This window comes from Carcharodon carcharias, chromosome 8, assembly GCF_017639515.1.
Source record: "Carcharodon carcharias isolate sCarCar2 chromosome 8, sCarCar2.pri, whole genome shotgun sequence".
Lineage (NCBI taxonomy): Eukaryota > Metazoa > Chordata > Chondrichthyes > Lamniformes > Lamnidae > Carcharodon > Carcharodon carcharias.
The window spans coordinates 141,185,926-141,198,110 of record NC_054474.1 but is presented as its reverse complement, the minus strand read 5'-3'; the positions used below and the strand labels follow the sequence as shown (position 1 = coordinate 141,198,110).

The 12,185-nt window shown below is 45.7% G+C and overlaps 1 protein-coding gene across 2 annotated transcripts in view; it reads left to right on the top strand.

Moving 5' to 3' along the window:
• akna (AT-hook transcription factor) overlaps positions 1–12,185 on the top strand; it is a 209,241-nt gene that overhangs the window by 158,380 nt on the left and 38,676 nt on the right. For both annotated transcript variants that reach the window (XM_041193982.1, XM_041193983.1), the window contains exon 14: positions 10,613–10,716. In XM_041193982.1, coding sequence (XP_041049916.1) covers positions 10,613–10,716 — 104 coding nt within the window. The remainder of the gene's footprint in view (positions 1–10,612; positions 10,717–12,185) is intronic.

Genomic DNA, 12,185 nt, shown 5'->3' with positions numbered 1-12,185 from the left:
TGAACCATGTACGGTAGAAGGCGGGGAAATCGACATTTTACCTGCTGGTCGCAATGGTGGCTTCTCGCATCATATCGTCCCAATCCTCTCGCATTAATTATGCATTCCCAGGAAGCATGCCGTTTGGGCAGGATGTCGTTCGCCCACCATGGCATCACCTTGGCGCTTCATCATGCCAGGCGCCACCTTTAAAGTGCAGCCAGGCACACACCTCTGAGTGCTTCCAGCCCAGAACCGCCGCACGAAAGACAGCCAGCCGGTCCCTCAACTCCATCCACATCCTCATTTCCAACCAAGAGGACACCTCCTTCAATGAAGAGCTGGAAATAAGCAGTCCGGAAGACCCATCACAGCGCTTACCCACACCCTCCACCAGAGCAGAGAGACACATCTCGGTGGGACCTAGATCTAGAGCAGGCTTGGGTTCACAACCCGGTGGTCACTGTACGGACACGTGTCTGCAGCAGGAGGAGGCAGGTTCAGCCGAGCACCCCGGCACTCGGAGGACAGCTGGGGAAGAGGCATCTGAGAGGCCTGAGTCAGATGACGAACCTCTGGACTTGGCCTCCCAACTCACCCTGAAGAGTCAGCAGAAGGTGTGGGAATGTCTGACAGAACTGTTGGAAGCCCTCAGCAGAGTGGCTCATGAGTTGGAGGTGTCCCCCCCCACCCTCTGATGAAGCGGTGCCCACATGTGCACATATGGAGATCTCCATGGGGAGGATGGTGGATGCCATGGAGACCCTAGCCCGGCAGAATATGGAGGTATGTGCAGACCTGCACTTCATTGCAGGAGCCAAGGGTGAGTTCCTAAAGTGGCAATGCAAGAGGGAAACTTTTATGTCTTGAGTCTATGAATTCACTGGTCAAGTAAACTTGAATTACACGCCTTCATGTACACTTGTTAGTTGACGCTCACTGTCAATGTCAGAGCGAGACTGACATAAGAACAAACTGTGATTGTTTATTGCAACAGAAGACAGAGCACTAAATCCTTGCATGCTCCCACAGCCAATTCCAGCACTAGATTTACAGTTAACCAGTAGCCTACGCTGTACAGTGATTGGTCAATACTGTCACATGGTTAGTCCACTTGCATTCTCTTAAAGGTACACGATACTCCACTTCACCACATTCCTCCCCCTTTACTTAAAAAATACAGTTGACAAACTTGATAATATGTGAAATATTTACACTAATAACTGTTTACAAATCATGTCTCCCAGGAGGCTTCCTTGGACGCATTGAGTGTCGGAGTTCAACAGCCTTGGCTGGTTTTTCCGAGACCTTCTCTTCAGGGGACAGTTGTCCACTAGGTTCCTCAGTGGAAACTGGTAGGTTTGTCTCGCCGACACCCTCGGGTCCCACAAGCCCCGCCGGTACTTCCAAATCATGTGACCTGTCCTCTACATGCGGAACAGACTCGAGCGTAGATGAAGACAGCATTTCTTCTTGTGGGACTGGCGTTCTTTTGCGGAGATAATCCACGTGTTGTCCAATTATTCGGCCGTTTACTGTTGCATTATAGGAGAGTCCAGTTGCTGCACTCACCTCACCCAACAGCCAATTGGGTTCATCACCAAAGTTCTTCTCGAGGACTGCATCTTGCACTGTGAAAATTCTTTCGTGACCATGACCATCGTGCCTGGTCTTCTGCACCTCTTGGCTTTTCTCCATCCTCCCATCTAAATTTGGCCGGATAAGGGTCCAGCAGGTGCAGAGACGTCTCATCATCAGTCGTTCTGCAGGGGCAATGCCGGTCATTGTGTGTGGCATGGTCTGGTACATGACCAAGAACCGGGACAATCTCGTGCTGATGGAATCCCCTTCCATGTTTCTCATCCTGGATTTAAAGGTTTGGACTGCCCTCTCAGCCATGCCGTTCGATGCTGGGTAATAGGTTGAGGTTTTGATATGGGTTAAGGGCTGTGAACATGTGGAACTTCCCGCTGGTAAAAGCGGTCTCATTGTCGGACATGAGGACCTCCGGCAGCCCATGCACTGTAAAACTCTGCTGCAAGCAGTTTATCGTGGCAGCTGATGTGGGCGACCAGACTTCATAGATGTCCATCCATTTGGAGTGGGAATCAATCAGTAAAAGGAACATTGCACCCAAGAAGGGTCCCACGCATTCGAAGTGGTGGTACACCCATGGCCTCCCCGGCCATTCCCATGGGGTGCAATGGAGCTGAACAGGGGAGCTTTTGCACCTGCTGGCATTGAGGACAGTGTTTGACCAGGTCCAAGTCCATGCCTGGCCACCACAAATAGCTGTGTGTGAGCACGATAACCCTTACTCCCCAGAGTAAATATGCCATCCTGGCAAAAGAGTTCATATTTGCGATCAGAATAAGGCTTCGTCCCCTTGGATTTAGATCCACCTGACAAACCATTCAAGACCTTCGCCCAGACGTTAGATAATAGTGGGTCCCGGCTTGTCCACTCACAGATTTGTCTGGTCTGAACAGAGGATGAATCCAAGAAGTTTAGCACTAAGATAAGTTCCTGGGGAATGGGAGCCTCCCCATTATTAGCTGGCAGCTTAGTGTGTCGGCATGTGCAACTTGACTACCTGAACACTGAGTGTGCGAGATATATAACCAATGGGTCATTCGGAGCCACCTGCCATCCAATGTGAAAGGACAGCCCCTACTCCATAAGGGGATGCGTCACATGTTAAAATTAATTCCTTCTTGGGCTCAAAGTGGACCAACAAGTCCGACAATCTTAACAATCGCTTCACTTTCAGGAAGGCATCCTGGTGCAGGGCTTGCCAACTCTATTTAATGGTTCTGCTTAAGCAGGCCGTACAATGGGACCAGCACCATTGAGGCATTTGGGAGGAGTTGGCCGTAGTAGTTTACCATGCTTAAGGAGGACTTAAGCTCTGTGGTATTTCATGGGGCAAGTACCTCACAAATGGCCTGGACTTTTTCTTCCACAGGCTAATGTCCAGGTGAGCTCCATGTAGCTCGGCTAATAACGGCCTTCGCCCCTCGGAAGCACGATAACCCTTGCTCCCCAGAGTAAATATGCCATCCTGGCAAGAGAGTTCATATTTGCGATCAGCATAAGGATTCATCCCCTCGGATTTAGGTCCACCTGACAAACCATTCAAGACCTTCGCCTGGACGTTAGATAATAGTGGGTCCCGGCTTGTTCACTCACAGATTTGTCTGGTCTGAACAGAGCACGAATCCAAGAAGTTTAGCACTAAGTTAACTTCCTGGGGAATCGGAGCCTCCCCGTTATTAGCTGACAGCTTAGTGTGTCTGCATGTGCAACTCGACTACCCGAACGGTGAACAAAAGTGTATTCGTAGGTGGCTAACATTAGTGCCCATCTCTGGATGCGGGCTGATGGGGGATATCGCTTTATCTTCTCCAAATAATCCCAGTAGAGGCTTGTGGTCAGATATAATATGGGAATGGCAACCATGGAGATATTGATGAAACATCTGAATGCCGAACACAGTGGATAAGCCCTTTTTTTCAATTTGGAAATAGCGTCGCTCTGCAACACTGAGTGTGCGAGATATATAACCAATGGGTCATTCGGAACCACCTGCCATCCAATGTGAAAGGACAGCCCCTACTCCATAAGGGGATGCGTCACATGTTAAAATTAATTCCTTCTTGGGGTCAAAGTGGACCAACAAGTTCGACGATCTTAACAATCGCTTCACTTTCAGGAAGGCATCCTGGTGCAGGGCTTGCCAACTCTATTTAATGGTTCTGCTTAAGCAGGCCGTACAATGGGACCAGCACCATCTAGGCATTTGGGAGGAATTGGCTGTAGTAGTTTACCATGCCTAAGGAGGACTTAAGCTCTGTGGTACCTCACGAATGGCCTGGACTTTTTCTTCCACAGGATGCAGGTCTTGCACATCAACCTTGTGGCCCAAGCAAACTACCTCCTTGGCTTGGAACAGACACTTCTTGTTTCAAACGTACCTCCACTTGTGCGAAGCATTTGAGCACCTCTTCAAGATTTGCTAAGTGTTCATCGTCAGTCAGTCCTTTTCCAACTCTACCTGCTGGTAGGCATAGCTCATGTCTAATTTCGAATATGTGGTGCCCCTGCCAACTCAAAATATAATTCCTCAATCTTGGTTATCGAGTGTCCATCAAGTTTGGCCACTTTATTGACAGTTGGCTTATAATCACTGCATAAATATATGCTTTGGCCCGGCTTAAGTACAGGTACGATGGGTGCCGCCCACTCAGAAAATTGCGCTGGTAGTAGGATGCCTGATTTTCCCAGTCTGTTCAGTTCGGTTTCAACCTTGTCCTATAGAGCATAGAGGGACTGGTCTGGCTCATATAAATCTGGGGGTTGTGTCTGGGTGCAGATGGATTCTGGCCTGTAGCTCTCGAATCCTCCCTAACCCGTTGTTGAAAACAGAAGCATACTTTCGCAACAATTCCTGTAAACCTTTCATTGTAATTTGAAAACTTTTGGCCCATTTCAATTTAATCTGTTCGATCCAATCGCAGCCTATTAAGCTGGGACCCTCTCTAGCTACTACTAACAAGGGCAACCCTTTCAGATTGATCTCCATACATCACCGAGACTTGACATAACCCTTTCAGTCTTATTTCTTCACCTGTGTATGTTCTCAGTTTAGTGTCCGAAACTTCCAATCTTAAAGGATGGGTTCCTTTATTCAAGTGTCTGAGTATATGTTCTCCAATGACGGACATCTTCACTCCAGTATCAACTTCCATCTTAATGGATTGTCCTTTGGCCATAGTGACTACTTGAATTGTCTCAGTTCTACCCACTTCCAGGTTATATAATGGGCAGAATTTTATGACCCCGTTTTGGAGGGAACAGGGCTGGAAAAGGCGGGGAGACATTCTAAACTTCATTGGCTATGGCGGAAATGTAAAATCCCACTGCCGCAAAATTTCGCCCAATGAATGGTTGTCTGAAACTATTTCTCCTGGTTCTTCCATGAGACACATTTCACAATTTCTCCCTTTGTTTTTAAAATGCTGTCTCAGTCTATCTCTGCAGTGCCACATTATGTAACCATAGCGGTGGCAAAAAAAGTATTCGACTTGTTTAAATTGTCCATCACCCATTGGATGCCTGGATGCATTTCTCTCATTCATTTTGTGGGTTTTCACTGTGGTACTGCTGTTTTTTACTGATCTGTACATAGGGGGTATTTCCTGCCTTTCTGTGGGGTCTGAAGTTTTTGCGCTTTTTGTTGCCGGTCTGTCCCGCCCTACCAGATGGACGGCGCCATTTTGTGTACCTCTTACAGCTTCCAAATTTCTAACAGCACTCTCCACACTCTGCATGGCTGTGGCTAATTCTAATGCCTTATTGATTAGCTTCAGCTAGCAAAAGTCTTTGAATAGTATCACCTCCAATCCTGCATATCAGTCGGTCTCTCAACATATTGCTAACAGATGTTCCGAATTTGCAATGTTCATTTAATACCTTTAAAATGGCCACATAGTCAGCTATTGTCTCCCCTGGAAGCCTGTTTCTTGAATTGAATTTGAAGCGCTGCATAGTAGCTCAGGGCTTTGGTCTCAGGAGGCAGTCATGGACTCATCAGATCCCTCCCTTGTACATTCACCTGGACATCCCCCGACTCAAGACCCCTTCCCCCCTTGAAACTCCTCCCCCGCAACCTGCTTAATCCTCTCCCCCCGCACCGGACTCCACCCACCCGCTTATTCCTTCTCCCTCCTTCAGACACCTTTACTTCTTCCGCCACCCTTACTCCTTCCCCTCTCCTAACTCCTCTAGCCTCACTTCTTCCTCCAGCCGACCCCTTCCTTCACCCTTACTCCCTCCCCACTCTGCATTCCTTCCTCCCCCTGGACTCCCTTCCCTCTCTGCACTTCTCCTTTCCTGCCCCGAACGCCTTCCCTTACACCTTCCACCCCCTTGCACTTACTTCCCCAGTCGCCCTCTTGCCCCCCTGCTACCCTCTCCTCCATTGTACTCCCTCTCCCCTCCAAACCTCCCTCTGCAACACCTTCATTCCCCCCCCAACCTCTCCCTCAACACCTTCATTCCCCCCTCCCAACCTCACCCCCCCGACACCTTTGTTCCCCCCCTTCCCAACCTCAGAACCCTCCCCCCCCCCCGCTGACACCTCTTCCTCTCACAGTCGATCCTAGACCTTCCTCTCCCAAACACAGCTGGACCTTCCTCTCTACCCCCTCAACATTATTCGTTGTGGGCAGACCCTGAACAGTTCCTTTCCAACTTCCGTGCGCTGCTTCGTAGCAGAGCCATGTCCATGAGAATCCACCCAGCATGTCATTCAGTGTGCCACATGTGCCGGGCTCCAGCATCTTCTGCTCCTCGGATGTCCGCAATGTCAGCAAGGCCCTGGCGGGTAAGTCCCGACTTCTGCATGTCACACTTGTCAAGACGTATTCTGCACCAGCGTGCAATCGTGCCAATGTGGGCGGATGATCCGGCAAGGGGGGGGTGGGTTGGGTTGGGGGGGTGGGGGGGTGGGGGTGATATTCTGGTGGGCTGGCCTTATAATGATATGCAGATGTGTTACAATAAGGTTCCTGAAATCCGACAGTGGGAAATGCGACCTGCCATTGACAGGCTGAGCAGATGATCACAAACTGGTTTCACGACGTTGTGAAACTGATTTCTAGCCTTCTCACTGTGTTGTTCACTCACACCGCTGAGCGTGCCCGCCACCAGCCCTTTGTTTCAGTTAATGTTTCAAATACATATAGCCTTGCTGGACTTAGTCCTATGGAGAACCTCGGGAGGGAACTGGGCATCAATTTGAAGTCACCATCTGAAATCTACCTAATCCCAGTTAGACTCGAGCTTCAGTCATAATGCCATGGATTAACTTGCAAGATAATTCATTTGTAAGAGGTATCTTTAAAATTGCACACATGAAAGCCATTCCTGTGCCTGCTTTGACAATACTCCAATGAACGGTGACTGTTTCATACATAATGACCATGTTAACTTCCAGCAGTCAATGTTCAATATTGGAGCTGTTGGAAGCTCTGTAGTGCAAACAGCATCGCCTTCAGTGACAGGGAGAGCACCGACAGACACCATCAGCATCAAAGGGGATGCCACATCTGAGAATTGCCATAACCTTCTCACATTTTCTTTACGAGTGATGCAGTAATCCAAAAACTTAGTTTGAATAATAACTCACTCTCATGAGTTATCATCTAAACCATGTATCAATGTTATACACCACTTGTCTGAGGATACAGTACAGATTATTCAGTGTGTGCACCTTTATGTTATTCAGTTCCCTAGCACTCTGTTTTAATTTGTTGATTGACACTGGAATAATTCCTACCCTACATTGTCCTCAGAACAATTTCAGTCAAAATGCTGTAGTCACAGTAGATTTTAATAATTTGGCATAAATTTATTCCTCAGTGACTCCTTGACATTGTAAATTATATATGCTTTAAAAATCGCAGATTGGTTGTTAACTGAAGAGGGCAAATGCTTCAATTTAACCATCTCCTGCTATTACCTCAATGATGAAACGCGTTTATACAGTCTGCCATTATTTAAAAAACCAAATGCCAGAGAGCTAGAAATATAAATCAGCCAGAAAATCTTTTAGAAATTCTAGTTAAATAGTAACAGACTTAATACTACTAGTAAACTAACATTCTGAGGCATTTTGTTTGATTCAAAAATAAGACAATTTAAACACTGCAGTGAATTATTTCAGATTGGGTCTATCAGTCGATGGATTAATGTATCAAAAGCCATTGCTGCCCTAGATTCTCTCAAAGGCGTGTAAGTAATATTATGTGTTACAACTGGGTTGGAAGAAGTGCAGCCTGTCTCTAGTTCCACTACTCCTTGGGTCACAACGTATATTTAAACAATTTCTCCAGCTAGCTATATGGCCAAATGTGTGCTTTACCTACAAATCTCAGGATAACCACTCAATGCTCACCAAATTTATTAGTTTATTATAAAACTAGACTTGTTGATAGAAGGATATGAAAATGTAATAATTATTTTTTATAAATACACCAACTCACACACACACATATTGAGGGGAGGCAGTGGCGTAGTGGTATTATCGCTAGACTCGGGTTTGAATCCCGCCACAGTAGATGGTGGAATTTGAATTCAATAAAAATCTGGAATTAAAAAGTCTAATGATGTTGTAAAGACCCATCTTGTTCACTAATGCCCTTTAGGGAAGGAAATCTGCTCTCCTTATCTGGCCTGGCCTACATGTGACTCCAGACCCCACAACAATGTGATTGACTCTTAAATGCCCTCTGAACAAGGGCAATTAGGGAATGGCAATAAATGCTGGCCTAGCCAGTGATGCCCACATCCCGTGAATGAAAAAAAAAACCAATAAAAATCGAGGAATTCTGTTAAAAGTGGAATTAAAATGATGGAGTCCTTGAAATGGTTATATGGTTGGTCTCAGCACTGGAACAACTGATGACTCTTGCACTACTTTTCAGGTGGTCTTTGCAGCTAGTCAATTTCAGAATGTAGAGCAACTTCCATTCACGTTTTACTTTTGACTGGGTCTGTAGCTTCTGGAGCAGTTGTCTTCTTTACCCAAGCTGTTGATCCTTCTTGTTTTCTCTCAAATCCTACCAGCTTTTAAAAACAGCTTTCCAGACACGGCTTTTATTTTAAAGCCATAAACCACCATGTGACCCTTTTGTAAACACTGCAGTCAAGAGGTTTCCAATTTTTTTTTAAAAACTGCTTAATTTTTCTTGTAAAATGCTTCCTTTTCCAGAAACAGCAGCAAACAGAGGCCTTGCAATAACCCTTCAAGGGACAGTGTCTTTTAAAAAAACACAAATTCTTCCAGAATGTTCTTGGTCCTTGAAGATGAACCATCTTCTGTGATTAAAGTGTTTGTGACATGGAACACTCCAAGTTAGAGACTCATAATTGGTCAGTTCCTTTCATTTGACGTATTAATATTAATCTCATAATATTAATCTCATCCAAAGATCCCAGGTTGCCAGCAGTTTCCCATTCGCTGAGAACTCTTGTAATTTTAGGAAGCTACACCAGATGGCAGCAGATGTGCTGCAGGACTACAGTCTCATTGCTCTGATTCCATTATATGTTCCCAACATTAATTGGTACTGACAGCCTAACGCCTGCTACAGCATTTGAGCTGACTAAAGATGTGGAGCACAGTAGAACACACTGAGCCTTTAGTGTGAATGTGAAGGAACAACAACCATCACAAAAGCTTAATGAGCTCTCTCTCTCTGATATAATTATTTTAAGCTGGATCATCACAGTTGCAGTAATTTGTGCGGAGCCTAACAATATTTAAAAGTGACACAATCCCTTTTGTAAACAAAATGATCCAACCCGCGTGAGTGGTCCCATTGGTCAAAATGCAGGTTGGAAACTGGTAAGTGAGAATTTACTTCAGACAGCAGTCAGAGATTTCAAAATTTGGATATTTTCAGAGATGAAGCTTTGTTCGTCAAGCCCCCTGATCTATACAAAGGCCCCTCAAGATGACCTTACAGCATCATCACATTCTTCAGTTCCTCACAACTTGGCCCTTTGGTACCATGGCAAAATAAAGAGAGCAAGGTTGCCATTAAAAGAACTAGTGGGTTACAGTCGTAGGCTTAGGAGAGGAAGGATGGGAGGAGGCTCGAGTGGAGCATAAAAGCCGGCATGGACTGGTTGGACTAATGACCTGTTTCTGTGCTGTATATCCCTCATAATTCTATGTAATAACTGACTTAGATAGAGATAAAGTGATATTGGAACAAAATAAAAACAGAAATGTTGGCAATACCCAGCAGGCCTGGCAGTATCTGTATAGAGAGAAACAGAATTAAAGTTTCAGGTCTGTGACATGTCATCAGAACCAATTAAAAGTGCTATTGGCTTTGTGAAAATGCTATTGGTTTTATTCACCTTCACCAGGTCATGGGTAACAACAATTTATTCATCTACAACACCTTTAATGTGAAAAAAAAAACATCTTGAGGCATTTACCAAAGCAAAATCAGATTAAAGAGGTTGTCATGCCAAAGAAGGAGATAATTAAGAGAAAGCTTATTCAAAGAGATAAGTTTTAAGCAGGGTTTTAAAAGAGGAGATGAAGGATAACGACGCAAAACTGGCTGTAATGGTGCAGCTTGGCTGTCACCAAAGTTTATGTCAGATATCTCAATCAGAAAGGGGTGTGTGTGTGTGTGTGTGTGTGTGTGTGTGTGTGTGTGTGTGTGTGTGTGTGTGTGGTTTTATGATAATTAAGACATGTTTATTTATTGACTTTATAAGAAGGGTGAAACTGTCTAACTTTTTAATTGTTGAATTTAAAATTGCATTGTAGGTGACTTTAAATCTTTTTTCAAAATCCATCCCTTTCAGTACTGAAGGAAGGAATATTCACTGATGGCAAGGAGGAGCTCTTGTCCCTGTGTTCCTTCATGAACACTGTCTGACAGGTGCCAATGACTGGGGTAAAGAGTTGCTGGATTCTCATTTCCTCACTCTAAGTAAATCTCTGGCACCTTTTATTGTTCGTTTTTCGGATGCAGATCAAGAAATGTTTGCACCGATAAAGGATCTTTGCCTAGCTAACAGTTTTGACGAGTGTGTTCTGCTTTTTCAGGAACGCATCGTTTCTCCAGAGACGGACAGCGGGTTTGTGGGGTCCGAAAGCAGCAGGCTCACACCAGCAATTCAGACTCCAGAGCACCAATCCCCTCAGAGCAGGTACCAAAGCAAATGCTTGAATTGCTGTGCAGAATGAAATGTTGTAGACAAAAGTATGGACTTTTTCTCATGTCCGTGTAGATGTTAAACTGCCCTGGGGCTGATCTCTTTGATCCGTATGTTATATATGAATATATTTCTGAGTGCTACCCTTGGTATAATTTCTCCTGACACATAGCCAGGCCTCCCCCTTAACAACCACAAAGGCGGGCTCCCGTCTCCAAATGGGCACTTGATGGATGAGGGCCCCTGTATTACCTAGGGACCATGCGGAATCTGCGGGGAAAGCCAGAAAATGCATCTGTGAGGAGGAGGGGTTAACAGGAAATTGAGTGCAAATCCAACATTTAGTCCGATTAACTTGCGAGGCTATGGCCTGTATTCATTGAACCACAGAGTTGGTTGTCTATGCCCCCGCAAGGACCATGCAGGACAGGATCCAAATCAGAGTCAGCATTCTGATGGCTCAGTTAAAGTTCTTGCACAAGCACTTCCATCCAAGGTCAGCGTTCGCTTGACGTGCGATGCACGGATCCACAAGGGACAACCTTCAACCTTCACAGCCATATGGGTGGTGAGCAGGACTTGGAAAGGCCCCTCCCATCGAGGTTCCAAACAGTTCTTTCTCCTGAAGGTCTTTACCAGGACTAGGTCCCCGGGCTGGTACTGATGGCAATCTTCAATGGTGGGCTTTTTCTGAGCTTCTACTACCTGTATATGCAAGCTCTTGAGAGAATTAGTGAGCGCTATACAGTATGTAATCATTCCCTCATCCATAGCGTGGATGTCCATTTCCCTAGCAGACAAAGATGGGGCCACCGGGAGGCGCATGGGACGTCCCATTACAACATCATAAGGGGAAAGGGAGGTGGTATGGTTAGGGTGAGAGCGCATAGTCATGAGCGCCAAGGGTAGAACTTCAGGCCATTTCAAACTGGTTTCTTCACATAATTTAGCTAGTTTGTTTTTCAGAATACCATTTTGTCTTTCCACCGCCCCAGTAGACTGGGGGTGGTATGGGCAGGAAAGGTGATGGTTGCATTGTAAGGCCCTCAGCAGTTCCTTTATCACTTCAGCTGTAAAATGAGGCCCATTATCACTCGATTAAAATCTCTGGTATCCCAAATCTGGGTATGTATTCTCACAACAACAATTTTACAACAATAACAGCATCATTTCATCAGGTGAGATATGCCTCCACCCATCGTGAGAACAAACATACTATAACTAAAACGTAATTATATCCCATATATTTAGGCATTTGTATAAAGTCCATTTGTAGGTGTACAAACGGGCCCCATGGCTGGGGTCCGGTACCAGCAGTCACTGTGGGTGTCTTGCCTGGGTTATATCGTTGACAAAGCAGACAATGCGAAGCTATTTTAGCTGCCATGGCGAAAAACCCAGGCGCAACCCACATCTGCTGTGCCATTCTGTTCATCCCCCCTTTGCCCCAATATTTTCTACTC